The 27,987-nt window shown below is 47.8% G+C and overlaps 1 protein-coding gene across 1 annotated transcript; it reads right to left on the bottom strand.

Annotated features, from left to right (window-relative positions):
* Positions 1 to 9,252: 9,252 nt before the first annotated feature.
* Positions 9,253 to 25,202, bottom strand: LOC142802993 (uncharacterized). Its single transcript, XM_075888086.1, has 3 exons — positions 25,014 to 25,202; positions 11,424 to 11,840; positions 9,253 to 9,312 (listed from the first exon to the last, which is right to left on the bottom strand). Exons 1-3 carry the CDS (start codon positions 25,200 to 25,202, stop codon positions 9,253 to 9,255), a joined length of 666 nt encoding a protein of 221 aa, XP_075744201.1.
* Positions 25,203 to 27,987: the final 2,785 nt, after the last annotated feature.

The following is a 27,987-nucleotide window of genomic DNA, read 5'->3' as shown; positions in this document are numbered from 1 at the left end:
ATGCATACGGCAGCCTACCAAACCAAAAGTAGCACCAACGGCGAACTGAGGAAGGGGCGTTGAAAGCAGAGGAGCGTCAACATGGCAATTGGAAAAGCGCATTCCCGGGGGATGACGCCTACTTTTGGCGGCATTTTCTTGAGGGTCACTTTGGCTTCGGTTTCAAGTGTGATGTCTGCAATCACCTGTAGCAACAGGTTTCACGTTCACTAGTGAACCCTCTGGTCGGAGTGCTTCGGAGGTGAATTTTTCGTTCATTGAAGCAGCAGATAATGACTGGGGAACATTTATGTCTTAGAAACGTAATAAACAAAAGAAATAATGAGAGCTAGCAGACAATGATCGCAGTATTAAAAGAATTTGTAATGTAATTCTGGGGAGAGAAAACGGGCAGTAAAAACTTGTCACCAGCAAAAACCGTCTATGCGACCTTCAAAGGGCCCGTCGGATGCTTTACCAACTTCTAAACGATGGCGGCCATCCCTTCGTATATCTAATGGAGTTTTTATGTATATTTAAACGTGGGAGCGTAAGTCAGTGCCATCAGAGAGCATGCACACATAACGTCTAGCTGTGTTCCAGTTACGGTAATATTTAAAGGTCGACAAATATTAGGAAAACGTTCGACGTTATCCCCTTCATGTATAAAGTTTGCAGGTTAAATCTTTGCTCATTTCCGTTCTGACTGAGAGCTATTATCACTGTCCATGTGCTAAACAGGCCGGCATATTCGCATTCAACCAGGCTCACATGCATTTTGGCTGAGATATACCTATATTTCGAAAAGTGACTTAACTAGTTCAGAGTTGTTCTGATCACTAACGTATCTAGAAATCTCCTATAACCATGCAGTCCAACGTTTCTAACACTTCAGTGATTATGTACGTTATGTTCACGTCATTCGAGTGATCGAAGCTCACGAATAACTCAGCTAGTTCAATTTGTTGACACTATACTGTTCCACAACTTTCGACAACACTTGTGTGCGTGCTGTGCGGCGGTACACATGTACAGCCGCACAGCAAGCGTTACTAACATGAAGGCCACACTTGACATTCCCTCTCTTGCCTTTCGCAGAAAGCTTTCTCGACTATGCCTCTTTCATAAAATGTATTATCACAATCATCTGCTTCGATCCCGTTTCATCGCATCCCCTTCCTATGCTTCTGCTCGTGTTGACCATCGTCGTAAAGTTTGCATTCCATTATAGCGTACCACAACATACAATAACTCATTTCTTCCGAAGAGCTGCGCTGAATGCAATTACCTGCCTGCCTCATTGGGGACTATCGCAGACACTCATCTTTTCCGCGGTGCACTTACAAACCTTACTTAGAACGTACACATCTACGCCTTACCTGCTTATCTTCTTTCCTTCATGCTGGTGATATGAAGGTGCGTGTGCTAAAGTCAACTCGGAATTTTTTCACTGCGATCTACTTTTGATTTCTTGTCTATGTTCACTTTATATTTGTATTGTTTATTCGTATTGCTTCCTAGCAGTGTGGTTTTCAGTTGTTTTCACCTTATACTTGGTATTGTCGTTAGCAGTGTGTTTTTCAGTTTCATCACATTCATCTTATACTTTTTATTCTACAGTAACATGCGTGTCTTGGCTCATGCCTTTTTGCTGTTGGGTCGGTTTATTTCTTTGAGTTACCCGTTTTTCTACGTGCACTATAATCCACTATTGATGTAGCCCCTCCCCTCTGTAACGCTTCTTGTAAGTTCTGAGGGTAATAAATAAATAAATAAATAAATAAATAAATAAATAAATAAAAACAATAGTTGCGATGATGTGTAGCTGCATGCACAAATATAAAAGTAGCCAACGTGCTACTTCAACTGCATATATATTTCCTGGTATGCGCTATCAGGAACATGCTTCTCCCGCTGGTTCGCTTCTATGATTGTACATGTTCCCACAAAAATTTATGGCTAATAAAACATAAGTTCACGAAAACAGCTCCTATATATGCATACCAGAATATCTGCTCATGGGTGATGTCGAAGGATCCGCTGTCCTTGGCGTGATGCAAGCTTCGGCCGGCTGGCAGCGAGTAGCCCAGCGCCGTCCCCACGCACAGCGAGCCCACCCAGCAGGGCACCAGAGACATCAGAGGTCTAGGCCATGTCCGGTATTGCTGTCTCGGCCGTTCGTGAGGCGTAAGCTCAGTGGTGTCTGCCATCTTCTCAAATGTGGTGCTCCTGTAGTCTTGAACAGAGGCCAGGCGGGATTCACGTGCTCTGGCCTTGGCCCTTTGTTGAGCGTCGGCACCAGACAAAAGCGCCTTGGACGACGTTCCTGGTGGCCCGCTTTTGATGCTCGCAACGCTCGTTTGCGTAGGAGCGTTCGCTGGCATCGTCTGTAACAATAAAGAGCAGCCAAAGACAAGCTGGTGTCACGCAGAATTGCAGCCTGGCTGGGCACGTTCTTCTTCGTCTTCTTCTTCAATTTCAAAGACGCGTCCAATAACGAACCTGACTAGAGTGAAGCTGACATTGGGATTATAAGTTTATGGTCCACCAAAAATTATGCTTCATTTTTTTTACAGAAGAGCTCTTATATACTATTTTGAACCGGAGTGTGGCGTGCATACACAAAAAATAAAAAGTAACTCTGGGCGCTGCAGCCTATTCATTGACCACAGCAGCGTGCCTGTCCTGGTTCATACTGCTTGCAAGGATCAAAACCTTTTGCAGAGTAACGTTTAAACTTGACGTGGGTACACATTGACAAAATGTTTCTTTTATGCAAAATTCGTGCCCGAAATGTGTTTAAATCAATGTTGTTAACCGATTTCCAGAAACACCACATGCCAAGGTCATAAATACACTACTTTACACAACTTTTTTATCACCCCACGTTTCACCCTAAACCTAAAAACAGCTCCGTGTAACAGTGTTAACGTACAGACCTTACTATAGGACGCACAGACGTAAGGATATGTTTTAGCCGGCAGTTATTTTTGCTGTTTGTAAAGCAGTTTTGAATAAATATTAAGGAGCATGAAAGACAGCATATTGGAGGGAAAAGCGTTCCGGTGTTTTGTATGGGAATAGCATTTACTCAAGTTATATTTCACTTAAGTACTGAATGATCGACGCTTACGCATTTACGTTAACGAAATGGGTGGCTGCACGCTCAAGTACCACACTTACAAAAATACAAAAACACGTTCATTTACCTCAAAACATTTGCCTCACAGCAAAAAAAAATTTAGCATGCTCAACTACTTGCTCACTGCCTTGGATGAAACCTATTCCGAGAAGTTGTAGGATATGCCAAACACTGTTGCGGAGTTGCCCCACAGGAATTGGAATGACTCCGGATTTATTCCACATTTTCGTGACCCTGGATTGAAATAGTAACGAAGCTTGGAATAACAAAATGGGAATGGAGTTGCGAATTTTTCTAAAAAACAAGCACGTTTCCTTCGATGCACTGTTTGTCAAATTTGAAACCAACTGAGCCAGAGCATTGAATTCATTATGGAACCAGTATATTTAATTAGCTTCATTGATTACAATAACATTACATTCATAAGCAACGCACGTGCTACAATTCTGTCTTTGTATGACTGTGTTGCTCTGAAGTCTGTCTCTTCTCTTGGCGCAACCATGGCTCTGCGTGTTTGGTGTCCGTCGTGCGGAACTACGACAGCCGCATAATCTCGTTACGCCTTCTGATTGTTTAGATACGAAGAAACTTTGTGGTCCAGCCTGTTCTCTCCCTGCACCGTCCACATCTCCACTACGCACGTGCAAAAACTGGCCCTAGCTTCCAGAGGACAGCACTACAGGTGATATCGTCGCTCCACTAGAATAAAACAACGTGAGCTCCGCTCATACTACTCCGGGCAACGCTACCACCGGCACCCTCAGCACCACAATGAGTGCCATCGGCAGCCATGCTTCTGCTGCTGCTGCGCAGAAGAGGGGTGAGCCGACCCCGAAGGGAAGCGCGCTGTAAAAGCCGCCTGCAAGAATCCGCAGAAACAACGAGGGCTCGCGCAGCCGAAGCGCTACTTCAAGACCCCCAAGGTGACATCGTAGCGTCATCCGTACTCACCTAAGTCGATGTGCTCTGCCTTACCGAAACATTTTACACTGCAAGGCCCACCACCCACAAATACGATCTAATCGTCTGCACAGAGGACGCGGAACTCTCCAGTGGTGGTCTCGTTATCTACGTAAAACAACCGCAAACCACAATAGATGCCCACTTGCCCATGACTAAGCAAAGTCCCAAAGAAGACCATGACGCCGTAACATTCTCACCAACCGAAACTAGCAACATCGTCATGATGACAGCGTACCTTGCTGCAAGCCTCTCACGAGGAAACGTGTAAAAGTACATCAAGAAGCCAATGATGCACTACGAGACCAAGTTCAAGGACCACCCCTTTGTTTACTCACCGGAGGCTTTAACGCATCATGAACGAAGATTTTTCTACAGCACATGGTATCCCGTTACGCTCTCCGGTAGATTTCGTACGATTACAAACTTTCTACTACAATCAGAGAAACGCGCATAGGCATCGTCTTCTCCCACTTCAAGCTACAAAACCCTGCATCAAGATCGGCAAGACAACCCTCCCTTTACTGTACACTTTAGGGACCACAAGGCTGTCATACTTAAGAGGAAACGAAATCCTCAACTTAAAGTCATCTACAGTGATTATGAGTAAATACACAACAACTATAACAACCACTCCTCACGGAACTTTAAATTGCCCCATGAGCTGCTTCGCATGTTACCCAAGGCTCCCTTTACGAGGATATTTTTGTAATTCTTTATAACGTGTTATGAGCAAGCTTGATCCGGTGGCGTCCGCGCTCCACTGCGCATGCGCGTCCCATTCCTCTCACTCTCTTGTCCTTTGGTTCCCTGCTCTCTCGCCTCACAACGGCGTACGTACGCTCGCTCCCACTCTCTCTCCTCTAGGCACACCCTTATTGTGCATGCGCGTCCCCACCCGCTATCTCGCCTCGGAACGCTGACGCAGGTAGCGTCTGCTCGCGATTTTCTTTACTGAAGAAACCAACTGCGCATTGTGCACAACCGTCCACTGGCCACTCTTATATAGGCAACAGATGTTCACCTCCAAGGTATTGCCGGTGAGAGATTTCTCCTGTGCGCTGTTGAACAATAAGAAATTGGCACCGTGTACGTTAACGAAAGGCTTATCTGGCCTCTGTGTCCAATCGAACTCTTCTTTCTCTCATCCCCCATTAGCAACGATTGGCACATTTCAGTAAGAAACAGTGGACCATCTCAGCGTGCTTTGTGCCTCCAAATGTTTCGCTCCTGCGCAACGCCGCGATGAGTGCCAGTGTGAACGCTACCACGAGCATAAGCGCTATCGCCCGCTCTTTCACATCTACGCATACTTCCCGTTAGCGGGAGGTAGTGTGATCTTTTAGAGGAAAAGCTGCTTACGCCGTCGGTCGTACATCCCGTGTTTGTAGCAGTAGCCACCTCTCGTTTAGTTCTTAGAATGTCCGCTGGGTGGCGGTATTTGTATATGAAGAATTTGTATACAGCTTTTGAGGGAGATATACCGAGAAAATACAGTTTGCATAGAGTGGGAAGGAATGCGTAGCAAAGAGAACGTTGAGGTTAGCAAGGGTCTAAGACAGGGATGTCCTTTGTCCCCGCTGTTATTCATGCTGTACATGGTGAGTATGGAAAAAGCGCTAGAAGGTAGCAACATTGGTTTTAATCTGTCACACAAACAGGGCGGCATGATGATTGAGCAGAAGCTTCCAGGTTTATTTTATGCGGACGATATCGTCTTATTTGCGGACAGTCGAGATGATATACAGCAGCTGGCGAATATATGCGGAAGGGAAGGTGAAGTTCTTGGACTAGGATTCAGTGTAACGAAGTGTGGATTGATGGTATTCAATGATCCCTGTGATCAGACGGTGTCCATACAAGGCCAAGAAATACCGAGGGTAAGCGAATACAAGTACCTTGGAGTATGGGTAAATGAGAGTGATAGATACATGGAGGTACAGGAAAAAGCCTCGGCAGCAAAAGGAAAGAGGAATGCGGCAATAATGAAGCACAGAGCGTTGTGGGGATACAATAGGTATGAGGTGCTTCGAGGTCTGTGGAAGGGTGTAATGGTTCCAGGGCTTACTTTTGGGAACTCAGTGGTGTGCATGAGGGCAGAGGTGCAATCGGGAATGGATGTAAATCAAAGGACTGTGGGACGCCTCGCGTTGGGTGCTCACGGGAAGACGACAAACGAGGCGGTAAAGGGCGATATGGGGTGGGCAGGTTTTGAGGCGAGGGAAGCGCAGAGCAAAATAAGGTTCGAAGAAAGGCTAAGAAATATGAAGGAGAGTAGATGGGCAGAGAAGGTGTTCCGTTATTTGTATAGGAAGAGCGTGGACACACAGTGGAGAAAAAGAACTAGAAGACTCACTAGTAAATATACGGCTGGTATTGTAAGCCATATGTCAACAAAGAGCGTTAAGGGAAAAGTCAGGGAGGCGGAGAGGATTTACTGGATGGCAGCTATGGAGAAAAAACCGGCTTTGAGTAACTACCGAAAGGGCAAAAATGAAATAAGGAGGGAGGCATTTTACGATAATTCAAGGGGAAGCGCTTTACTGTTTGAAGCGAGATCGGGTTGCCTTAGAACGCGTAGTTATAAAGCAAGATTCAGTAAAGAAGAAGAACAATGCACATGCTGCGGGAAAGATAAGGAAACGGCGGAGCATGTTCTGATTGAATGTGGAGATATCCACCCAGGTGTAAGTTTGGGCACGAGCCTACAGGAAGCCTTGGGTTTTAGGGACAACAATGGAAAGCTGAACACACCCGCGATTGAAATAAGTAAGAGACGGTTAGAGTATTGGTGGCAGAAAATTAGAGAGAAAGGACAAAAATAAATATTGGAAAAATAAAATATGGACAGTGTGCCGTAAATGGCAGAGAACTCAAGCTGAAAATTTACCTTTTTTTCCATTAAGATAGAATTTATCGAAGTAGAGGCATTAGGCCAACATCAAAAAAGAAAAAAATTTTTTTTTTGTCGAGCCTGGTGGCATACTTGTCACCACCCCGTTATAAAGGGGACGCTCATAGCATCCATCCATCCATCCATCCGAATATATGATCAAAAGTTGTGAGATAGTGGTACTTGGAGTCTTCACTAGATAGATCAACGGACGGATGGACACACGGACGGAAGCACGGGTGGAGAGACAGACGGACGAACGGACGCACCGATGGGTGGCCAGACGAATGGACGGATGGATGCAGTGACGGACACACGAGCGGCCGTGCGTACGGATGGACAGATGGACGCACGGACGCTTCTCCCCACTCATTTCATTCACTACGCGAAGTGATGTTGTTTTCCCTCGGTGATGTGGCAGGCGCCTAGCATCTTCCCTAACGTTATTCTGCCCATTCCTCAATTTCTTTTTGCTGCTGCCGCCATCGGTGACTCGGACGCATATTCGATAAAGCGCCTCCCTAAGTTGTGCTGCGTATTGAATTTGACGCTGAAGCCATGCTTGTGCCCACAGTAAGCTTTCGTATACAAGCTTGTGTGCCATCTCACCTCACAGTCCCCCCTCCTCTTGCAATACTGTACTCCTGTCTATACAAAAGGGCGCCTTTGCCCATTATTTCCCAGTGATACCTCCACAAGAAAGTGGGAAATATTCGATGCACCACCTGATCTTTATCTCACGAACAGTGTAGTGTTTGGCACAGGTAAATAACAATTGCGACAAGAAGGACATTGCAGATCTGTGCACAGGCAACCATAGAAATTTCTCCTCACCCCATTCACGCTTTCGAGGCACCCTTGACAAGTGTGAGTGCGGACAAATAGTGTAACTTGGTGTTGCGTATTTTGTAAAAGCACAAACTTCCCCATTGTTGCACTGTTCCAAATAATACCAGCAGATCTTGATGATGTTGCTCACCATAAACCAAATCCTAGTTTTCCTCTTTTTTGCGACCCCTTCAGAAGCTTGACAAAACTCTTCATTTTTCTTCAGCACTGCTTTGGTCAGCCTAAAATCATGCTTTGTCGTTATTTTATCACGAACACAATTCAGCCCAAATAGTAATAGAACTTCACCAAAACATTCTGACCGTAGAAATACTGCAGATAGCTGTAGAACTACACTTATAAGAATAGCTGGGTGGCTGAGCTGCATAATATACGCCATGAAGTTGCAATCCTGTGACCATGGTAGCGTGTATGGCGCACTTGGCGTTTATTCTTAACTTTATAAAAGTGTCGGGCTACCTTACCTAAGTTGAGGAATTACAGGTATGGAGTTGCACTGCCGGACCAGTTCCGGAGTGGGAATGAGCAAACTTTTTTTTTACTCTGCAGAACTTAAATTAATTCCGGCAAGTTCTAAATCCCTGGAAAGGAATTGAAATGGAATGGAGGCAGCCATTCTGCAAGACTGTCCAAATATATAGGGCTGATGCCACAGTCAAAAACCAAATGCCATCAAGCACAGCATCGTGACACGATGGTGGTTGGTTTATAGTGCAGCACATCCCAAATACACTCAGGTTATGAGAGACGGTTCAATAAAAGGCTTCGGCTCATTTCGATCAGCTATTATTTCTAGCAAACACTGACGCCGTACAGTTCCCGGCTTCTCCAGCATTTTGCCTTCATCTAAATGTGACCACTGCACGGGGCGTCGAAAGCGCGCTTTTTGGTTCAGCGCACAGGGACATCATAAGACATGGGTCTCAGACTCGCCTAAGCGAACGGGATGCAACAGCACAGTCTAGTCCCGCAAAGATGGAGCCCAGTGAAGAAGGTAAAAGCGGGGGGGGGGGGGGGCTAAATCGTACAAATTTTCAGTAAACATTGCCACTTGAAAGAATTTCTTTTTGATATCACATACAGGTCATATAATTGAAAGAATGACTTTTCCATATCATATACCGGTAATTTTTGAAGGATTTTTGCTGCAACATTATCGGCTCGAACGCAGGTCATACCCTCCGCCACATCCAAAACTCACAAGAGACGAAGGCACTTACTACAGGCGTCTTCAAAGCAACATGTTCACCCACGACGTACTATTGCAACGTTGCACAGCTACATCTGCCCTCACTGCAATGTGGCAGGCACTCTGGCGCACCCCCTACTGCAGTGATATGTAAGCGTCCCAAGACTACAAGCAGCAGCACCAGATGCGGACCAAGATCTCCTCATTGAAGCGTGGCATCCTGCGATCTCCCAGCTGGACCTAGTTGAGCAGCGTCAACTCGTCGCTCGAGCCCGGCGAGCTGCCCAAGCCAGAAGGTTCCTGAAATAAGGGACCCTCACACCTTTACTCACAAACTCCATTCAATAAATGTTTTTCTCTCTCTTCGCGCTGATGGTTCAGTACATGATAGACCCGCATGGTGTGCTTCACGGAGACGATGTTTTATATAACTCTTGCTTGTCAAATCACGAACATACTTCTGAAGAAAATAAAAAAAAGAATTTGGAGCGAGCTCAGTCTAGTGTGGGCCATGGGCCGTAAACGCTGCTGCATGCGGGTCCTGGGCCAGGTGTTTGAGACTCTCGCCGTGAGCCCTGAACTAATGCGTTACCCTCACGCCCTAATTAAATCCCATTCTTAGTGCTTTGCGAGTGTCTCAGCGCCGCAGAGGCTTGTTTTTTTAAGCATAGCCACCAGATGTGACGCTTGCGTTTCCTTTTAAAGGGCCATTGGTGGAACCCATTATAAACTTCATATAACCCTTTTTTTTGTGGAACCTTTCTTGTCTTCAATGCTTGCACAATTAGCAAAAGGGGCGAAAAAACATATGGCCAAACAGAAGGCATATTCACAGTATTGTTTTATTTGCAGTTTCTCACGCACGCCGATCCCGCAGACTATCAATACCTAGAAGACTGGAATGTCAACATCACACAACTACACGATAAAGTTACCATTTATAGGTTTTCACACAAGGCGAAATGAAATGGCAGTTACACTGAACAGGATATTGAAATAAGACAGAAACTTGAAGGATGCTTGAGCTGAGCCTTCACGAGTCAGTCGCCAAAATGTAATTGGGTGTCATGCGAATCGCCTTCTACATGGTTCTTTGGCAGACCTTGAGCGTGGGTGTGTGCCACAGATTTCAGACTCTGCTTCTCAGTGCATGCCTCGACAGCGCCGTAAGCTAATGAGTGACTGCGCGTAACATTGACCGTCTCAGAGTATTCCTAGAATGCCTACTGCAGGTTGCAAAGTGACAACTACGCAATAAAATCGCTTTTATCTTTTACGAACCAGCCTATAGGGCCCGCTACGCACCCTTAGACGACACGCACCCTTGTGGAGCTATTGTCGGTTCGTAATTTCTTTACTATTGGAGTGTTCCCATTTTTTGATGCACGTTGTTGAAGGAGCAAATTTGTCGCTCAAAACCACAGACGCTGATATTGACACAGGCAACTAACTTTTTCGAAACTAGATCTTTTAACATCATGTATCGTGTTGATAGCCGTTCTTTGTTTCGCTTTTCTTCCTGTTCTTTGGCGCTGTTATGTCAGCGGGAACATTCGCCTACCTAAAATCCATGAAATAGAATGGAATGTGGAGGTGGCCTTCTCAAATTGTTTTCAGCACATGTCGGTGCTCCGGAAAAAAAAGGAAACCGCCACTGATCCTGTCCAGCACGCACGCCAATGGGGGCGCTAGTTTTTCCAGCGATCGACCTCGCTACCGATTGTGCGAGCTCTCTTCATCATTATAGAGTAAACACGCAATTACTTCTTGAACACATTTTACATTGTTGTTGCACCGAATTTTGTGAGAGGATCAGCAACGTTTTTTTTTCAATGAACATTCTTAATCACCTATACCGTGCTTTGTTTTGGCACATCAAAAACAGTGTCCTAGCAGGAGACTTCGTAACTATAGCACACAAAATTTTGGTTGGCGTTTGTTATTTTATAGTAAACATGTGTAAAAGCGTACGTTTGCCGTATTGGTGGAGTAAACAAAAAAAAGACATGAATTGCGAGAAAAAAGTACAAAAAGTGGCACCCGGCAAATACGCTGAAAGTAATTGCATTTTAATATACGAATCTGCTTAGTTACTCACTACAATCCAGCGCACACTGCGCGCTACTGCAAAAAAAACGCAAAAATCGGTGTTAAGTTTGTCCACTCGGCAGTTCTAAGCGCCCGCTACGGGCGCTGTCAGCGGCCACCACTTTCCCGGCCGACGACATTTTCTGGCCTGCGACTTCAGGCGAAGACACGCCTTTCACGTTGTCTTCTTGGAGATCGTCGGCGCGGGAATGGTGATCGTGAGAGAAGTGAGATGACACTGGGGACAACGCACGTGATGGTTGTTTTCCCGGCGACGGCACCGACAGTTTCGAATGTACGGGTGATCCATGTGCGGAAGCTACTTGTTTCGAGGCAGGAGGCTTAGGCTTCTCCTGTTTCTTCTTTTGCCCCTCCTCTTCTCCCTGCTGCGTGGCTGAGGATTGGGTAGGTTCGTGGGCCACCCGGAGTTTCTGGGGTCTATCCTTCTGTCCTTCAAGTAAGATCACCTCGAGGGAGACAGAGTCAGTATCAGGAAGAAGGAAAAAGGCACCGATGCCGTTCACGAGAGTGGAGCTGGCCGCGAAGAATGCCATAAGCGCCAGCGAGGGGGCCGAATAGCTGAACGTCCACACCAGGCTCTTGACGGCGAGCGCCGACGCCCAGTAGAAGACGCAGGCGGTGCCAAAGTCGCAGCCCCCACCTCGCAAAGGAGACAGTTCGATGGCGAGCACCCAAGTGGCGGGACCAACACCGATCGAGTATCCGACGCAGAAGGCGACCTGCAAACGAAGTCCGCGAAATGGCAACTTCTGGAGTTTGAACGCTGCAACGAATCCATGCAGAATTCACGTAAGTGGCACTTGTTTCAAAGGTTAATTGTGCTTGGCTCAGTTTTCACGAGTGTAACTGTTTCAGGACTACTTCATACACATGCTGGCTGCTCAAGAGCCGTAAATACGACAAATTTCACATACATTTATGCATTTTTAGCTCAGCACTAATCGTGTCAAATGATGACGATGATAGCTTTCGTGTCCGTATATATTCCAAGAAGCTTCCTCTTTTTTATTTTTCGTACTGCGTGCTTTCTATTGGTTACCCTCTATTCTGTTCATCTGTTTTTTTAAGCTGTGGGTAGCTAGCCTGGTCAAGAATCAACTGACATCCCGTCTTTGCATTCTTTTCTTCCTTCCCCACTGCAAAAAATAGCGTCCTCAGCGTGATATCAGTACGTGTCTTTTGGCACAGCTACACGCTGTTAACACTAGCACACGCTGGTATTTACTGGCACTTCGGTGAGCGCACTCGCGAGTAGCTAGGTCGCACAGGAAGGGCGCTGGCTTGACCGCTGAGACATTAGTGCGCACTAGCTGGGAAGCGCTTAAAACACTGGCATTTTCACTGGAGTGCGCTGCTGCAGACTGGAGAATGCACTGTTTCTGCCAGTGCCGCTTGCACGTTTATCTAGCGTGTTCAGCAGTTTGTTTTGCTATCGTCCAATATGAAAGTCTTGATTCGATGGTGCGAACAAATGCTACCCTACCAGGTCTCGAGCATGCCTCACAATCTGTCGCTTAGCAGAGATAGACAATAAGCGCAAGACGTTCTTGATGTATTATTTGCTAAACTACTGTCATTTTTAATAGTTTTCATCGGAATGAGGAGAACATTATGGTAATAACATAAAGCAACCAACGCGGAGTATTTCTTTTTATAGCACGCTGCATTTTTATAATGCACGCAGTGTCATTAACAGCGTTAATTATTGCGGTGGTTGTGCGTGTTGCAGTAAATAATACACTTTTTTATCGTGTGACCCGAGTATACTAAATTCCCATCAGTGATGTATTGTTTTAACAAATCTGTGTTGCAGTGTTTAAAGCTTTGAGCTACAGGCGCCACTCATAACAGAAACAGCAAATCGTTTACGCCGCAAGCTTGACATGACATAAATGAGCTCTCTCGACCGCTTCAATAACTTTCCCAGCAGAGGCGAGCAAAACAGTGGTCGTTCAATATCGCCACACCGCAAATGCATGTGTGGCAATGCTTGTCCTTCTACTTGCTTCAGGTACAGTTTAGGTAATGGTTTAATATATTACGAAGCTCATATGCAGAAACTTCGAGCACCGCTACTCAGCTGCTTCGAGAGCATTCTTACCAGTGCCCCGTCCCAGCAATCATTAAGCTTATTGTGCCGGACGCCGATCATTAAGCTTATCGTGCCGGACGCCTCAGTGTACATCTTACCGGCGCTTCTTGCTTTAGGTACACACATTTCTAAAGTTTAAAAATGACTGTAAAATATAGTTCACACATCCGTCAACTTCAACCATTTTTCTTTCTGTACGCGGCCCGTACAATGAGCGATGACGATCGATGCGCCGCGCTTTCAGCAAAGCATGCAGGCTGTCACCGAAAGCTGCTGGCCGTACTAGCCTGTACTTCTCGAACTCGTATGTAACAACACGCAACTTCCAGTTAATACTTTGTTACGCATTGATCTGACACAGTGGAATACGCTATAAGCGGATTGTATTAGTATTTCAAAGGGTGGTTTGTCTTCACTCTAATTCTTTATCTGGCACGCGTACTGCATACTTCCGTGTCGTCGCTTGGGCGAGAATACTCTTTATTATTCGATTGTGTACGCACATATGTATCGAACAAGTTGTCACAAAAACTCTGTTACGTTGACAAGTACCAAGAACGAGAAACGGCTGTCAAAGAAAGAAAATTGGCAGTAAGCCGGCAATCTGTACCTGCTTCTACCGAGTCCATTTGATATTTTTCGGAATTAATATGTGAATTCCTCGAAAATCTTTGGGCTCTATGTCATTATTCCAATGTCATTCGGTGAGCTGCTGCCATTCTTTAGTGTTGAATAAAGCCGCATGCTATTGGGAAAGGAATATCGCGTCTATCTTGACAGTGCGACTTATAAGCATGAAGCCGGATGGAATGTTCCTTGGATAAATCGTCATCTTACAAGCATCTAAACCCATCTGCTGTGGCGTAGAGGGCAACAAACAGAAAAATTACCGCAAAACAGAAATGGAAAAACTACCGCATCCGTCAAGCACTGCTACACCACATCACGTTTGTTGTGTACTATAATATAAATATTTTCTCCCTTCATTGTGAACTTTATCCACAAGTAAGAAAGGGGGTGGTATAGTGGATAGAGTACTCGGTTGGTGATTAGAAGGTGGCGAGTTCGAGTCCTGTGGTTTTTTTTTCATATAGCTTTATCTTCTTTTTTAAAGCGTAAATGCGCTTGGTATCTCTTGTTCTACTAATATATCTATTTATGGCGAACAGGCTTTCGCGTGCTCACGCTGCAGATCCATTTGCGCTGTGTAACCAGCGCTTCCCAGAAACATGTCGCTTCAGCGTCCAAGTATGTAGTGTGATACTGGGCTCATATTACGGCACGGCACTGGAGACTGTTACGGGGTGGCACTCGGATTCGCAACAGTGTTTTATTTCTTCTTCCTAGCGGTTTTCCGCAGTTTCAGAAACTCTGACGACCAGAAGTTTACATGGTGATTTATATGAAAAGGAAGTTAGTGCGCACCGAGCGTACAGCAAGCCCACAGCTAGGCGATGGACACAAGTAGATGTTAATGGCCGTACATCCATCATATTGCCACGTTCCATTTCCCAAGTTTTTGTTATCGTCCCAAATCACCACACGATTCTCAGCGCGAACCGCGCCTGCAGTTTTCGAGAAGGTTCCGGAGTGTAGTAGATCATTTCGATAAGATCATGCCCACTGTGCGAACGGTATAGATTGTTCTGGAACCTACGCCACCACCAGCGATAACGCTAGAACATTCGACAGCAAGAGTATAAATGCCGACGCGCTTCGCCGCTTGTCAGTTGTTGATCGAAGGCCGACCCTCCGTTCGCCGCTATCAGTCTGAGACTGCTATCTGTGCAAGACTACTGTTGTAATTGGACTTTCCGTTTACCGGGCACAGGTTCGCCCAAATAAACAGTTCAATCCCAACACGAAGTCTCCCGTCTTCGGCCACGTCACGACCCCGTGACATCTGGTGGAGGTGCTGCTTCGTTCATGTACCGGACGCCCCCGTCAAGCCGTGAACCCAGCCCACGTCGCAGAGAAGACACCGACGCCAACCAAGAGCAGCGAACAAGCCGCCGACAGCAAGGGCTACCACCGGAGTACGGGCTTCTACAAGACAAGGCGCGGAAGGCCAAGGCCAAGACCTCTACTGCAGCGACAATGACAACCGGAGGGTCCCAACCTGCGATCGTCATTCATCAACCCAGAGAACCACCAACGTTTTATGGGTCATTGTTTGAAGACCTGGAAACCTGGCTAGAAACATACGACCGTGTGGCCGCCCTCAACCACTGGGACAACGAAGAAAAGCTCCGTCGTGTGTACTTCTACCTGGAAGACACCGCAAGGACCTGGCTAGAGAATCGTGAGTCCACGCTCCGAACGTGGGATGTCTTCCGCGGCGCATTTCTGCAAACGTTCGCGAGCGTCGCTCGCAAAGAGAGGGCCGCTGCTCTACTAGAGACCCGGGTTCAGCTACCAAATGAGAAGGTTGAATTTTTCACAGAGGAGATGACCCGCCTATTTCGTCACGCTGACCCAGACATGCCTGAGGAGAAGAAAGTTCGTTTCCTTATGCGAGGGGTCAAACAGGAGCTCTTCGCGAGACTAGTGAGGAATCCACCGAAAACCGTCCAAAAACTTGTATCCGAGGCGACCACCATCGAAAAAAACCTTGACATGCGCACCAGACAGTATAATCGTCGCCTGACTCCAGAATGCGCTGCTGCTCAAACCAGCGAATCCGAAAACCTGCGTGAAACGATTAGAGCGATCGTGCGTGAAGAGCTGCGCAAACTGTTGCCTTCGGCGCACCCTCAAGTGGATTCAATCGCCGACATTGTGCGAGAAGTTCAGCAATCACTTCGAATTCCCCAAACACCGCTGCCCGAGCCACAAACTATGAGCTACGCCGCTGCAGTGCGCCACAACGCTACTCCCCGTCCACGCCAAAGCGCCGCCCCGTCACACTTCCGTCACCAGACACCGCCGCTGCCACCACCCCCACCGACTACCTACCGTTCACTCGCGGGCCAGCGCAGTGCGCCGAGGAAAACCGACGTTTGGCGCACCCCTGACCACCGCCCACTGTGCTACCACTGCGGCGAGGCCGGGCACACTTACCGCCGTTGCCAGTACCGACAGATGGGACTGCGTGGCTTCGCCGTCGATGCACCACGTCCGCAGCCAGGGGAACGGCCACGTGACATCGCCGACTACCTGACAGGAACTCAATGGACACCCCGAAGTCCTTCCCGTTCGCCGTCGCCCAGCCGCCGCATGTCACCGCACCCCCGGCACTACTCCGGCCCAACGCGGGCCGGTCTCCTAGCCCGTATCCGGGAAACAAAGGGCAGCAACCGGTGGAGGTGCGGTTGCTGTGCGACGAACTACCGAAGATCCTCCGACGACGATGACGCCGCGACGGAGCTTTCCGAACACAATGCCAACCAGGCAAAGCCCTGACGGCGAAAGCTCACTTACCGGAGGTGGCCTGACGACGCAACATGGAAGCAGCGGATCAAGCCGACACAGCCGTGACCCGACGCCACGCCCTAATTGTAATGCGAGACGGCGAACTAGCGACATCGACGTTTTTATCGACGGCCACAGTGTGACCACTCTCGTCGATACTGGAGCCGACTATTCTGTCATCAGTGGGTCGTTCGCCGCGAAGTCAAAGAAAGTTAGGACAGCTTGGAAAGGCCCTGAAATCCGCACAGCCGGAGGTCATCTCGTAACGCCTGCAGGAGTCTGCACAGCGAGAGTCACCATTAACGGCCGTATTCATCCTACAGACTTCGTAGTCCTACAGCGTTGCTCGAGAGATGTAATTCTTGGCATGGACTTCTTATGCCTCCATGGTGCTGTCATCAACCTAAAAACAAAGTCGATAACATTATCCACAGAAGAAGCACTACCACCGCGCACGCCGTCAGAACACTATGACTTGAATGTGCTGGAAGAACAAGTCACCATTCTGCCTCGCTCAAGCGTCATTATTTCAGTCGGCGCTTCTAAATCACCTGACTTGAAAGGCGTCGTTGAAGGCGGTCAGCATCTGTTGGTCACCCGAAATACTTGCGTCGCAAGAGGAATTGCAGAGCTGCGGGGAGGCAAAGCAATGGTTATGCTCACGAATTTCAGCAATGAGTACAAACATGTGAACAAAGGAACAACGGTCGCATACATCGAAGAAATTGTCGAAGCCACCAGTGCTTTCGCCCTCGCCGATTCTGCGGAACCTGCTCAGAGGAACCAAGCCCCTCCCATAGCTTTCGACGTCAATCCCAGACTTCCGAACGATAAGCAAGAACAGCTCAAGGCCCTGCTCCTGCAATACGAAGATTGCTTTTCGTCGTCATCGAAAATTCAGCAGACCCCAATCACGAAACATCGCATCATAACTGAAGAAAATGCCAGACCACTCCGTCAGAGTCCGTACAGGGTTTTGACGCGAGAACGTGAGGCCATGAAGAGACAAGTTGATTAAATGCTGCGGAATGACATTATCCAGCCGTCCAAGAGTCCATGGGCATCATCCGTGGTGTTAGTGAAGAAAAAGGATGGAACCCTACGTTTCTGCGTCGATTATCGCCGCCTGAACAAAATCACAAGAAAGGACGTGTATCCTCTCCCACGAATAGACGACGCACTTGATCGGCTCCACAACGCCAAGTACTTTTCATCAATGGACCTCAAGACTGGCTATTGGCAAATCGAAGTCGACGAAAGAGACAGAGAGAAAACGGCGTTTATAACACCGGACGGCCTCTTCGAGTTTAAGGTGATGTCTTTCGGCCTTTGCTCAGCGCCTGCAACTTTTCAACGCGTTATGGATACAGTACTGGCAGGATTGAAGTGGCAGACTTCCCTTGTGTACTTGGATGACGTCGTCGTGTTTTCCTCGAGTTTGGACGAGCATCTTCGGCGCCTTGAAGCTGTACTTCAAGCCATCAAGACGTCCGGACTCACACTGAAGCCAGAAAAGTGCAGATTTGCGTATGAGGAGCTCTTGTTTCTGGGACACGTTATCAGCGAGTCTGGAGTTCATCCCGATCCACGGAAAACAGCCGCCATCGCCGACTTCCCGCCACCCACTGACAAGAAGGCCGTGCGCCGATTTCTGGGCCTGTGCGCATATTATAGGCGGTTCGTGAAAAACTTCGCCCGCATCGCCGATCGTCTCACTATTCTTACCTAAGCCGACGTGGAGTTCAAGTGGGAAACGCCACAGGAACACGCTTTTCAGGAGCTTAAACATCGCCTTGCCCATTTCGACGAATTCGCCGAGACAGAAATGCATACTGACGCAAGCAGCGTAGGTCTTGGCGCCGTTCTTGTGCAGAGGGCTGACGGACTTGAAAGGGTTATTAGTTACGCCAGCCGATCGCTATCCAAAGCAGAAGCAAATTATTCCGCAACAAAAAAGGAGTGCCTCGCCATCATCTGGGCTACGTCGAAATTTCGCCCCTACCTCTACGGCAGGCCCTTCAAAGTTGTGAGCGACCACCACGCCTTGTGTTGGCTAGCCACCTTGAAGGACCCTTCAGGTCGCCTCGCACGATGGAGCCTGAGACTTCAAGAGTATGACATTACTGTCATTTACAAGTCCGGCAAAAAACACTCCGACGCCGACTGTCTCTCTCGTGCGCCTGTCGACCAACCGCTACCCGACGACCCGGATAACGAGTACTTCTTGGGAACGATAATTACCGACGACTTCGCTGAACGACCGCGGGCCGACCCGGAACTTAAGGCCCTAATAGAATACCTCGAATGCAGGACCGCCGAAGTCCCGAAGGTATTCAAGTGCGCACTTGCGTCATTCTTTCTACAAAACGGTCTTCTACAAAAGAAAAACTTTTCACCGCTTCGAGCTAAGTACCTCCTTCTGGTGCCTTCAGCTCTGCGACCAGAACTCCTGCAGGCCCTGCACGACGATCCGACGGCAGGACACCTCGGTGTTTCTTACACACTCGCGAGGATACAAGAAAGGTACTACTGGCCACGTCTTACCACCGACGTCACTCGTTATGTGAGGACATGCCGGGACTGTCAGCGACGCAAGACACCGCCGACAAGGCCAGCGGGACTTCTGCAGCCAATTGATCCACCTTGCCGACCTTTCCAGCAGATTGGTATGGACCTACTGGGGCCGTTCCCGACGTCGGCTTTCGGAAACAAGTGGATCGTGGTAGCTACCGACTACCTCACCCGCTACGCCGAGACAAAAGCCCTGCCAAAAGGCAGTGCATCTGAGGTAGCAAAGTTCTTCGTCGAAAATATCGTCCTACGTCACGGCGCCCCGGAGGTCCTTATCACCGACAGAGGAACGGCCTTCACTGCCGACTTAACTCAAGCGATTTTGGCATACAGCCAAACAAACCACCGCCGGACGACAGCGTACCACCCACAGACCGACGGCCTCACCGAGCGGCTTAACAAGACAATCGCCGACATGCCGTCAATGTACGTCGATGTCGAACACAAGACGTGGGACGCCATTCTTTCGTATGTGACCTTCGCATACAACACGGCGGTGCAGGAGACGACGCAGATATCTCCATACAAATTGGTTTACGGAAGGAGCCCGGCAACGACGCTCGATGCCATGTTACCCAACGTCACCGACGAAGAAAACCTTGATGTGAGCGAGTACCTTCAACGCGCCGAAGAAGCCCGGCAACTTGCGCGTCTCCGTATCAAGAATCAACAGACGACCGACAGCCACCGTTACAACCTTCGACGACGCTTCGTGGAATACCAGCCCGGTGAACGTGTTTGGGTTTGGACGCCGATACGCCGACGTGGACTAAGTGAAAAGCTTCTGCGACGGTACTTCGGACCGTACAAGGTGGTTCGACGTCTCGGCCCACTTGATTACGAGGTTGTCCCCGACGGCATCACGAACTCTCAACGACGCCGATCGCGACCTGAAGTCGTACATGTCGCGCGCCTCAAGCCGTTTCATGCGCGTTAACAAACTGAAACAGTGTTTTTTTGTATTATAGTTGTATCGTAGTTTATTCATTGTACTTTCTTGCATTATTATTGTATCTTCATCTTTAGTTAAAGGCGGAAATGTTGTAGGCCCGTGTGCTCAGATTTGGGTGCACGTTAAAGAACCCCAGGTGATCTGAATCTCCGGAGCCCTCCACTACGGCGTCTCTCATAATCATATAGTGGTTTTGGGACGTTAAACCCCACATATCAATCAATCAATCAATCTTCAGTTAAAGCATCGGTACGATGCCTTTTTTCAGAGGGGGGCAATGCCACGTTCCATTTCCCAAGTTTTTGTTATCGTCCGAAAACACCACACGATTCTCAGCGCGAACCGCACCTGCAGTTTTCGAGAAGGTTTCAGACTGTAGTAGATCATTTCGATAAGATCACGCCCACTGTGCGAACGGTACAGATTGTTCTGGAACCTATGCCACCGCCAGCGATAACGCTAGAACATTAGACAGCAAGAGTATAAATGCCGACGCGCTTCGCCGCTTGTCAGTTGTTGATCGAAGGCTGACGCTCCGTTCGCCGCTATAAGTCTGAGACTGCTATCTGTGCAAGACTACTGTTGTAATTGGACTTTCCGTTTACCGGGCACAGGTTCGCCCAAATAAGCAGTTAAATCTCAACACGAAGTCTCCTGTCTTTGGCCACGTCATGACCCCGTGACAATATCATTGCTTCAAAATAGGATGCTTGGCCTGGCCACACGTTGCAGTCAGTTGGCAAATCATGGTTGCCATAAATATTTTTTCATAAACAGTACTGCGTATAAACAGAGAGCCCAGTCAGCAAAGAGCTGAATAGAAAAAACGTGCACTTCCTATCACCCATTCGACGGTACACCTTCGATCATCTGAAAATACGCAGATGTTTTACACACTCGAACGTACCTTGCGTTTGAAGCACGCCACGTTCATGGGAACGTAATGAAGTCTAACCAGCTGGAATTCACGCAGCACTAAGGCGAAGAAATTATGACTACAATTGAGCATCTGTACCGATCAATTTGCCTTCAATAGAACGGAAGTTGTCGCCGCCTAACTTCATAGAAATGAAGCCACTGCAGTAATCATTGAATAAGCTAGGTCATTTTAGATCATTGATATCGTAAACATTACACTACTGTGTCTGGTATCTGCGATGACATAACATGAAACACCGATTTTATGCTCTATGTGGTTGAGAACGGCCCATATGGCTAATCGTGCGGAATGATTCAAACGAGAGGCCCTAGTACTTCCTATAAACAACTTGACCTAAGTGAAGTTTCTGGTGTAACGCATTGGTGCTAAATAGTAAGGATGTCGTTTGTATTTTTTTTTCTTTCCCAGTTTGCTTTTTGCAAGACCTTATCTCAGCCAGTAACGACGTATGACAAACCAGAAGTGTAGCCAGCTGACCAAGTAGATAACACACGGGAAAAAAAACTTTCGTGAACTGATCTCCGCCGACCTCAAGGCTCGTTCACACCGAAGGCGGTGCGGAAAAGCGGGTAAGCCGGGTTTTCGATGCGGCAACGCGGTGCGTGCGTGCACCTGTTCAGAACACAGGCCTCGCTGGGCTGGCCGCAAAGATGAGGAAGCGGACATGTCACGCTTTTGCACACGTGTCGCTATCACGTGGCAACGCTTTTCTCAAAGGTTGACTGGCACCACCTTCGCGCCTCTGGAAAAGCGGCGAGCCTCGACGACGGCAAAAAGTTGCTTCGCGAGCGATTGCGCTTGCCGCGTCGTTCTCTGCCTGCTTGGCTGCCTGGAGTTGAGGTTTTCCCCGCTTTCGAGCGAGGAGGTCTCAAGAGCCGTGCTGCTCTGCGCCTCGCCAACGCTTTCGTGACCAGCCGGATCCTTTATTCGACACCTTACCTGCGTCTGCGTAAATGCGACGAAAATACACTAGACTGTATACTCCGCAAAATTTACAAACGTGCCCTAGACCTCCCCATCTCAACGTCGAACCAACGTCTCGCAGACCTGGGCATGACTAACACGTACGGGGAACTTAAAGAGGCTCATCTCAATAACCAGTACCAACGCCTTAGTAGGTCTCAGGATGGGAACAACCTCCTACACCGCCTCCACATTTCCAACACCCACAAGGTGGAAGAGCGTACCACGATCCCCGAGGATTGGCGTGGTGCACTGATCATTCCACCTCTGCCCCAAAACACGACAAATGGGACTCACGATGGGCGGCGTACAGCGCGGGCTACAGCCCTACAGCAACGGTATGGCTCACGCCCGGGAGTCTTCTACACGGACGCATCCGGCCCCCACCACGGCGGGTGGTACACGGCCGCTGTGGTTCACTAAAACGTACTTATTCAAGGGCTCACTTTTCGAGCACCGGACATCACACACGCGGAGGAGGTCGCCATAGCCCTCGCCGCAGCGGACCCCGCATCTCGCATAATTATTACCGATTCGCGGAGGGCGTGCCAACATCTCACACGGGGTTGCATCAATGATCGCGCCGCCGAAATCCTTAAGCGATGCTATTATCTAGATCGCCCAAATCCACGCACCGTCATCTGGACTCCTGCTCATACGGGGCTAGTTGGAAACGAGGCTGCAGATGCCTTGGCCCGCGCGCCTAATTACCGGGACCCGCCTCGCCCTCCATCGCCTAATGTTCCAGAACCCAATCCGGCTACCTCTTTCAGAGAAATCACCGCTATGTACAAATCGAACAGGCTCCGCTTCCCACCCCCAGCATCGGGCCTGCCCAAGAAGGACGAGCGCTGGCTCCTCCGTCTCTATACCAATACAGTATTGTGCCCGGCGATACTCAAGCATTTCAATCCGGCATTCTCTGGGGAATGCCCGCACTGTGACCATCCGTTCGCAGATCCTTTCCATATGGTGTGGGCATGCCCCTCAAATCCGGTGGTCCCGCCACTTCCTTTCCCTTCCCTCCCTACCCTAGAGAGCTGGGAGGCTGCCCTGCTCGGTTGCTCGACCCTAGAGGACCAGCGTGCCCTAGTGGCCCGAGCGCGTGCTGCAGCAGAAGCCACAGGGGTCCCGGACTAGGGACTCCTCCTAGATTTTGTAAGGGGCCGGCCCTTAAATCCGTCCCCAACTCTGTCCTGTCAACTGAGTGAATAAAGTTTACTAGCTACCTACCTTCGAGTTTGCCACCTTATCGCTTTGGCCGCCCGCCCTCGGTGTGAATGAGCTTTTAGTCAAAAGATCTCGTAGCTCGGTTCCAGAACTTATCTGTTCGGCTGTCTTACAGCAGTTGTTCCGTGTGGGAAGAGCCGAAAAATATCATCATCATAAACAAACTCGTTTTCTCTTCGTGCACCTCCTCTTCATCTGCTGATTTGCTTTCAAAACACTTGTGCCCACTTGTGTGGAGTAAGATGCAATAACTCGGATGGGCGACATATGAAGTAAAAAGGAAGAAAAAACAGGAAAAAGTGAGAGGTAAAGAGAAAGGCAGAACGAAAGCGAAAAAGAAATTCTTGGTACTAAAGTGTTATGGGTCAAACGGCATTAAAACGCACATTGCCGCGACCTGAACGTGAGCACCTTGACCACTTGGCTATGCAGCGATGTGAGTAGAGTATAGCGCAGCCTTGTCTAGTGCAGCGTATCAAAGTGGTGTGAACAAAAATTGGGGGTGAACAGGAGAGATGTTGGGGTGGGGAAAGAGTAAAGCGTGATATCGAAAGGGATGTACAGAGATGCCAGACAGATAATTATAACGAGAAACAGAAAGATGATGCAAGCACTTAAGATAGAAATAAAGAGGGGGAAAGGAAAGACAAGAACGACAAAGAATTTACACCGAGAAAAAGAAAATACGTAATCAGGACAAAAAATAATAGAAAAGTAAAGAGAGACAAAGAAGACCACTCAGCACCCAGGACATCTCGCACTGAACGCAGTTCATTGTGTGGTGCGATTCGTAGCCCTCCATGGGTGCTCAACTACTGTCATCACGCTGCAATCAGCATGCACGTGTGCATTGAATATCCCACTGAGGCTTGAAGAAGCGGCAGGAGAGTTATTCTCGCCATACCATTTCACGCAATCGTATGTTGTCGTCAGCAAACGCATGAGCACACACACTCATACAAACAAACAAAGCGAGAACAGAAGCCCTTTTCTCACCAATTATTCTATGGTGACTCGATGATTACTCGATCACTCTCCTAGAGCGCGAAACCAAGAGACATAAAAATAAATGAAATGTCAAAAAAGTACCGAGCATTGAAGGAGATTTGAGCCTGACCGTATGTGTGGCAGTCGAGTATTCTACCTCAGAGTGACGCTGGTGCTTCAAACTTACTCGCGAGAAGACACTATATATGTGTGTATCATGTCCGGCAAGGAATCGATCTAACCTATGGTATATTACGTGGAATTAAAGTAAAACAACAACCATACAACATGCATTGAGAATTGGGCAACGAGTATGTAGCTTCATTCTTCCCGCCCACTGCAAAACACTCGGGCACAGTTGTTGGTAGTCATCAGCCACATGGAGTACCAAGAAAGTGCGCATACATGTGTAGCGGGTACCTCGTTTTCCCACAGAAAGATGAATTTGTGATGTTCTTTTTCACAAAAATTAGGATTTATGACGTAGTCGATATTTTGCAGGAAGACAAGGCTTAAAACACTGTTGCCCTCTCCCCAAGACGACGCAGCGCTCAGCCTTCAGATGAGGCAGTATCATATCATCTGGGATTTTTTTCTTTTTCTCGAACGACAAGCTCAATCAATAGGCATTTTTACAGTATGGTTATTATGAGCAGTTGCCACCCGCATAGTATAGACTAAGCAATGAGCATGCAGGCGAGTCTTTTTGAACAGCTTCAAACGTTGCAGTTCCAAATGTTGCGTACTTTGCACGCCTGGGTGAGCAGATGTCCCAACTCGCTGTCTACGTCCCCGTGGGCATTTTCGAAGGCCAAGTACATGCTTCCCAGCGCCGTCATGCTGCCCGCGCAAATGATCACCGGCACCGCCAAGGGCTTCACGCGGCCGAAAATGTCCAACATCTGAGAGGCCAGTCCGGTGCACAGCAGCTGCATTGCGAACAAGAAATAAATTTGTCTTGAAATGAAACATTCAGTAGTAACTAGAAGATAAGGACTTTGCATAAGATATTGTGCAGCCTACTAACGCAGAAACGGTGTGGTCGTTCAAGCTTTCAATTAAATGGTGTGCCATGAAAACACGGCAGTGTGCTACGCTTTAGCAACATGACTAGATGTATACACTATTTTGTTTCATTTCATATTTGTAAATGAAGGTAACCGTAGATACCAGGCCTTCTGGTCGACATGCTAACTTAAAGCCATTTGCTTTATGTTCACCCCACTTGACGTGCTTTCTGGTGACCATAGTACAGAATAGAAACCACTTTATCTGGAAGCAAGAGAGATGAACGTGCAGCGAGAAAAGATCGTTAGAAAACGGCAGCAGCTGAAAAAATGCTAGTTTAACGCGTTCACCTTGATAAAAAGTATTAGTGTCGTCGAATATTTTCGTGACGAAGGAAAAATATTTGGTTTATGTTAGAAGTAAACACGTGTCTTGTGGGGTTGGTTTTTTTGAGTCGAGAGTAGCTCACCAACATTGAATGTCTTTGGCTTTATGGACAGTGGGATCGATTACACGTGGCTGGTATTTTTTATAATCGAGCATGACTCTGAGTGCTTTGTGAGGTTATGCCAACGTATGCCCGGTTCAACAGTTTTATTTCAAATCAATGAGCTTAGGTTCAGAGGTTGCTACTTGTGCAAAGACGTCTGAAATAACTTTGATAATGACAGTATAGTCGATCTACTCCATGGCTTGATGTAAAGAGTTTGTCAGTGTGCACTGCCGCTATTAAGAGCAGCAAGCTTAGGGTTGCCTGAAAGCATCTGTGCGTCAATCGTATGGTGGTTGTATAGATTTGTTGCTCACCACAAGTTTTGAGCAGTTCCTTTTTGCTACAAGCCCACATAAGGAATAAGTCACGTTCGTACCTTCTCTAGGGCGTTGGTTTTGCATTTCGGAAAGAAATATACCTCCTCAATGCGCAGGGAACGTTTCAGAAGAAAGATAAAGCAGAGAGATACTACAAAGTGTGCTCTGTTCTATCTTTCTGCTCTATGTTTCTTCTACACGTTCCCTGCGCACTAAGCAAGTATATTTCTTTCAAAAATGCAATACCAACCTGCCCAAGTAGCCACTCTTTTGCGGTGGTTTTGTGAGGAAGACTATGCTGTATATAGCTTTCTCTTTAAAAAATGCCCTAGTTTGGTGTCGTCTTGGGCCTTAAAGCAGTTCCACTAATTTGCCCGAAGTATTCGCTGTTAAGTTTAAGTAGAACCTAAGTATCAGATCAGCGTAGGTAATTATGTAATGGTCTGACAATCAGGGGTCTTTGTTTGTCTATAGACACCGGAAAGAGTTCCGTCGCTTTCAGTGACCCGCATCAAGTTCGCCATAATTAACTTCTAGGTGCACGCAGAAAACAGACACACGCACAAGTTCCTCTTCTAGCTCGTCCACTGTCCACCCGTTCGCGCAGGAGAGGAGATGCACGTATCGCACTCGATTGCCGTCGTTCACTAAGCAGCCTGTCAGTCTTATTTAATGCTACCACACCCTCAGCGGGGCAGGTTTGCTATGTGGTTGACACGTCAATAGTGGCCAAACAAGAGTTTAGAAGGATACATACACTACAAATGAGTCTTAGAAAGTTGGTGGCATCTTAAGGGGTACTGACACAAAAACTTTGGCCTCGCGTTTTTCTGCTGCAATGCGTTGCTGAGGGCCTGTTAGTCATGACACGAAACATCGTTTGCTGCAGCATGCGACAGATTATTAATTATGGACCCGTCATTATCAATTAGTCTCAGTTTCGGTTTGAGATAGTTCCAAAAACTGGGTGCAACTGTTGCCACCTAGTGCGTGCAGCTCTTGACCACGTCAGCACAAAGAGCTGTGACGCACTTCCGCACGGTCCGCATCAAGAATTACTTTAGAATAGGAAACGGGACTGGAATGTCCCCAACACAATACTTTCTAAGCGTGCGCCACGGCCATGCACTCGCAACCAGCCGCCGAGAAATATAGACTTCGGCAACCAACGCGGCAAAAGAAAAATGGCGGCTATGACGTCATCATAACTTGTTTTTTTGACAGCAGCGTGGTGATGTCAGGGAAGTAGGGGGTCTCCTCGGGGTCACCTCCGAAAATGTCTATAGCGCTATGGAGTCGGTCACTCACGCAAACTTCAAAATTATTTTAAAGTACCTTTCAAGCTATATTCGCTGTTGATACCTTGCAGATGATATAAGAATGTTCACGAGAATCGACTCCGCAGGCTATCTCGGCCCCGAAATTTTTTGTCAGTACCCTTTAATATACCACCAACAAAAAATACTTCAAGAAAAGATGTTCTGAAGAACAGGATAGATATTTTGAACCTGTGGCCCTTCACTCATAAGTGCAACGCGTTTAGTCATTCATGCATGCATGTAAGCGTCCTACAGGGAGAAGACGAGGAAAAATACTCTGTTAAGGCGGTAAATTCACGGCTACTATGGGTGGGGTTTTCAGCCTAGCAATCGGCAGGCTTTCCGAGTCCTTGATTTCCCGGTTCTTGCTTGTGATCAGTGTATTGCACTTCCTAACGAAGCCCTCTGCAGTTCCGAGTCTTCAAACGGGGTCTTCTGGCCGAGCCGCACATTCCCACTACATACAACATGCTAACCGGGAGCTCGTTAAACGCAACACTTTCCAGCGGTGGTGAGCACACTTCGGAGGCGTTTCGGCGTGGGAGAGCCCATCAGAAGGTGCGAAGGAAGTGCTTTAACGACA

Source organism: Rhipicephalus microplus, chromosome 3, assembly GCF_043290135.1.
Source record: "Rhipicephalus microplus isolate Deutch F79 chromosome 3, USDA_Rmic, whole genome shotgun sequence".
In the NCBI taxonomy this organism is placed as follows: domain Eukaryota; kingdom Metazoa; phylum Arthropoda; class Arachnida; order Ixodida; family Ixodidae; genus Rhipicephalus; species Rhipicephalus microplus.
The sequence above is the reverse complement of the archived record's forward strand: the minus strand, read 5'-3'. Positions and strand labels throughout refer to the sequence as shown.

Coding starts and splice junctions, on each gene's coding strand:
- LOC142802993 (XM_075888086.1), bottom strand. CDS start 25,202: ATGCAGCTGCTGTGCACCGGACTGGCCTCTCAGATGTTGGACATTTTC. Junction 11,841..25,013: donor TGCTCACCCAGGCGTGCAAA/GTACGCAACATT, acceptor CTTCGTTTGCAG/GTCGCCTTCTGCGTCGGATA. Junction 9,313..11,423: donor AGCCTCCTGCCTCGAAACAA/GTAGCTTCCGCA, acceptor CCCTTATTTCAG/GAACCTTCTGGCTTGGGCAG.